We start from the raw sequence: 3,928 nt of genomic DNA on the forward strand, positions 1-3,928 counted from the left end.
AAGATCAGCCTGGATTAACCACCAGACTCCCCCCCCCTCAAAAAAATTGCTGGCTTGGTTCTAACTCTGGAGAACATATTCTTTCTGTTCTTTTTCCTCCCATCTGTCCTCTGCCTGTTGGTTTGTAAATAGCTAAAAAGCAGAGCCTTTTAATTGATGGCAATCATTACGGCATGACAGCTATAAAAAAAATGGGACAACTCTTCTTTAAAGATCAAATTTCATTTTTTGAACTCAAAAGTAAATGTATAGTTACTAAGAAAACTCTATAGCATAGTGGTTTAATATTTAATGACACACAATCATAAGAAACATTTTCTACTAAAGCAGCTCTTGTCTAAACCTGAATTTTGGCAAGGATCAATGGTTCTTAAACTATCATGTCTGTTGAACATGAAATTGTTTTCCTAGGATATTTCTGAAGGCACCTCTTACCTCCTGGTTCCTCATGCTATAGATAAATGGGTTGAGCATGGGGGTCACCACTACATAGAACACTGAGGCCATTTGGTCTAGGTGATAATTCTGCCTAGAGCTTGGTCGTGTGTACATAAAACTAAGACATCCATAGAAAATGGTGATGACCATGAGGTGAGAGGTACAAGTGGAGAAAGCTTTCCTACGGCTTGCGGCAGAATGGAGCTTTAAAATGGTGACTAGGATGTAAGTGTAGGAGGTGAGAACAGTTAGGCTTGTTGTTAATAAATTGAAACCAACAAATATAAATATCAACAGATAATTGAGACTGGTATCTGAGCAGGAAAGGGCATAAAGGGGAGGACCCTCACAATAAAAGGTCTTAATGATATTTGGACCACAGAAGGATAGTCTAGATGCAGCCATTGTGTGAATGAAAGAATTAATGATTCCAGCAAAGCAGGAAATTGTTATCAGCTGAACACACTTTCTTTGGGACATTATCATCAAGTAGAGTAGAGGACTGCAGATTGCCACGTAGCGATCATAGGCCATCACAGCTAGGAGGTAGCACTCTGTAGTGGCAAATAGAGCATAAAAATAAAACTGAGTAAGACAACCTCCATAGGAAATGGACTTCTTTTCTTTTAAAAGATTGGATAGAAACTTGGGGGTGACAGATGAGGTGTAACAAATATCCAAGAAAGATAAGCCGGTAAGAAAAAAGTACATTGGTGTATGGAGAGAAGGACTGATCCTGATTAAGATAATCATGCTTAGATTTCCTACCAGGGTGATGGCATAAACAGCGGAAAATGTCCCAAAGAGAATCAGCTGCAATTGTGAGTCCTCTGTTAACCCCATCAGTATGAATTCTGTCACTGGTGTGCTGTTTCCCATGTAATCACAATAACACTGCTGAACAATACTTCAGTCAATTTTCCTTTGTTTTTCAAATATTTGTAATGTAGCCTGTGATCAGAGTCAGTTTTTAGCTTCCTAGCAAAAGAAACAGAAGTCGGAAGACTTTTGATAAAGAGGTCAGTAATAAAATAATATTCAGTTTAGAAGAAGAAGCAATATTCAGTCTGCATAGGTATCTGAATTTTGAGTCATGGCAATAGGACTTATTTTCTGTTGGTTTGAGATATTTTGCTGCTCATCCAAGCAGTTTCATCAGTCAGAGCAAATTAGTTGGGCAGAGAGTCATTGGAATGTAGCAATATGTCACTTGGGTGACTGAGAATCTTCACTAACATATTGCCAGGCCCTTTGGGGGGAGGGGAAACCCTGAGGTTTGTGCGGGAGGAGTTGCTTCATTCCGAGGATTTTCTGCCTAACTAACTTGCTCCGACTGAAAAAGCTGCTTGGATGATCAGCAAAATGCACTTTCAGATAATTTTACCTGGATGACTGAGAATTTTCACTTCTTTCAAATTAAAATTACATTGTCATACTTTGAGAATTAAGTGCTATGCAATGAAATAGCGAGAGTTATTCGGATGAATAGTGAGAGTTATTCGGATGCATTGGTATAACTTACTACATTTGATTAAAGTAGTTCCAGCCCATGAATAAATTTCTCCACAGGACTATTAATGGCAATTAACATCCACGAGAGTGCTACTGAAACCTTTGAGGAGAGGAACTCTTCTTTAAAACTTGGAAGACCTCAAACAAATATCAGAGCAAATATGATTTGCATTTCCTTTCAAAGGCTATCTTTAGAAGCTGTTGCATATTGATTGTTCTGTTGGTTCATTGCTGGATCTACATTACTAAAATCTCATATTTTACAACAAAACCTATACTGCTTTATAAACAAAACATTGATTTTGTTCCATGTCAAAATACCTTATCTTCTATAGATTTATTCTTCACTGAACTTTTAAATTTCCTGATATAGGGTAGTTATTTTTTTTAAAAAGCTGGGAAATCAGTTTGTACACTTACCATGCAAGATTAATCTTGCCTTTCTCTGACAATTCAGTCAATGCTCTTTGAAATAACAATAACTTGTCATCGTATGAACTCCTAAAGCAAACTCGCATAAGTAATAAAATACAGTAGTTATATGGTTGCCTTTTTGATTATCAGACTCACTTGTTTTCTTCCAGCTCCACAGCATCTTTCACATTTTATTATATCTATTTTTTTTCAAGCTTCTGATTGCAGGTTTTTGGAACTTGTACTAAAAATCCTTTTGCTGCTTTGAAGAAATTCAGATATTTTTCTTCAATCTTCAGCAACTCAACAGCTTTATACAATTCTGCAGACAATAATATTTCCTTCAATCCTCTTTGGAATGATGGAGAAAAGAACTCTACTGAGAAAAACATTGGTTTGGGAATGTCTCCCTGAAGTGCTTCAAACTGCTCCATCTACTGACTTGTCTTAATTACACAGGATTCAGTAATCTGAATTGCAATTATTTGAAATATTTACCAGTGGAAAATGCAATATTAAATAGAGTATACTTCTGTCCATTTACTATTAGTATTTTATCATACTTTTTTCCACATAGTAGTCTTCCTCATGTAGACAAAGAGTGTCTTTCAAAAATACGGGTTTTAGTATTTAAATAGAAAAAAGATTAACAAAACTGTGTTCAAAATAGTAATAGAATCATTCAGAGAAAATATTAAAAACCTAAACAAGCTTGTGAAGCGGTGAAGCGATTTTAAAAACTATTAAATGATGGTATGACCTTGTTGGTGTGATGTCCCACCCTGAGAAAGTGGATGGGATCCTTGAAGCTGTGTGTGCGCTCACTTACGTTAGATCCTTGTCCCTCCTGGTTGGTGAAGGCCTCCCCAGAGGTCTCATGTGTCTGAGCCCAAGCCGTGGTGAATTCTTCCTCTGCAGAGAGACTAGGTACATCTACACTTAAGGAGACAGTGGTCTTTACTCTCTTCAAGAAGGCATCATTGGACTTAACTATGTTGGATAGTTCTTAGCAGCTCTAAAGGATCCTGGATGAAGCAGATTATCAGGATCCCTTTCAATTAGATTTCACACCTGGGCACAGTTAGAAACAGCATTATTCATGCTTGTTGATAACTTGTGGGGGGACCATGATGAAGGTGGTGCACCCTTCCTCACCCTCCTTGATCTCTTGTCAACCTTCAGTACTATCAACCATGGTAACTCATGACAACTCAGGGATGTCAATGTTGGATATGGAGTGATGCAGTATTATTCCTCCTTCCTCCACACCACTTCAGTCATGATTGGGGGTGGGGAGGGAGAGAAAGAGACAGGTCATTACATTGTAATGTGATTCAAGGTTCAGTTCTTTCCCACTCCTGATTGACATCTACATGAGAGCACTGGGTGAAGTCATGCATTGGCAAGGAGCAAGATATCATCAGAATGCTGATGATACTCAATTCTATATCTCAACCCAGGCCCACTATATCTCAACCCAGGCCCACCAAGCTTTGTCTTGGTGTCTAGAGGCTGCAGGTAAGAGAAACGAGGTTCAAACTAGACCATTGTAAGGCCAAGTGGC

At 38.2% G+C, this 3,928-nt stretch overlaps 1 protein-coding gene across 1 annotated transcript; it reads right to left on the minus strand.

Annotated features, from left to right (window-relative positions):
• Window positions 1-378: 378 nt before the first annotated feature.
• LOC107289069 (olfactory receptor 1052-like) lies at window positions 379-3,645 on the minus strand. Its single transcript, XM_015817758.2, has 2 exons — window positions 3,632-3,645; window positions 379-1,306 (listed from the first exon to the last, which is right to left on the minus strand). Exons 1-2 carry the CDS (start codon window positions 3,643-3,645, stop codon window positions 379-381), a joined length of 942 nt encoding a protein of 313 aa, XP_015673244.2.
• Between the last annotated feature and the right edge of the window lie 283 nt (window positions 3,646-3,928).

The sequence above is a fragment of the Protobothrops mucrosquamatus genome, unplaced genomic scaffold, assembly GCF_001527695.2.
Source record: "Protobothrops mucrosquamatus isolate PMUCROS unplaced genomic scaffold, P.Mucros_1.0 scaffold635, whole genome shotgun sequence".
In the NCBI taxonomy this organism is placed as follows: Eukaryota; Metazoa; Chordata; class Lepidosauria; order Squamata; family Viperidae; genus Protobothrops; species Protobothrops mucrosquamatus.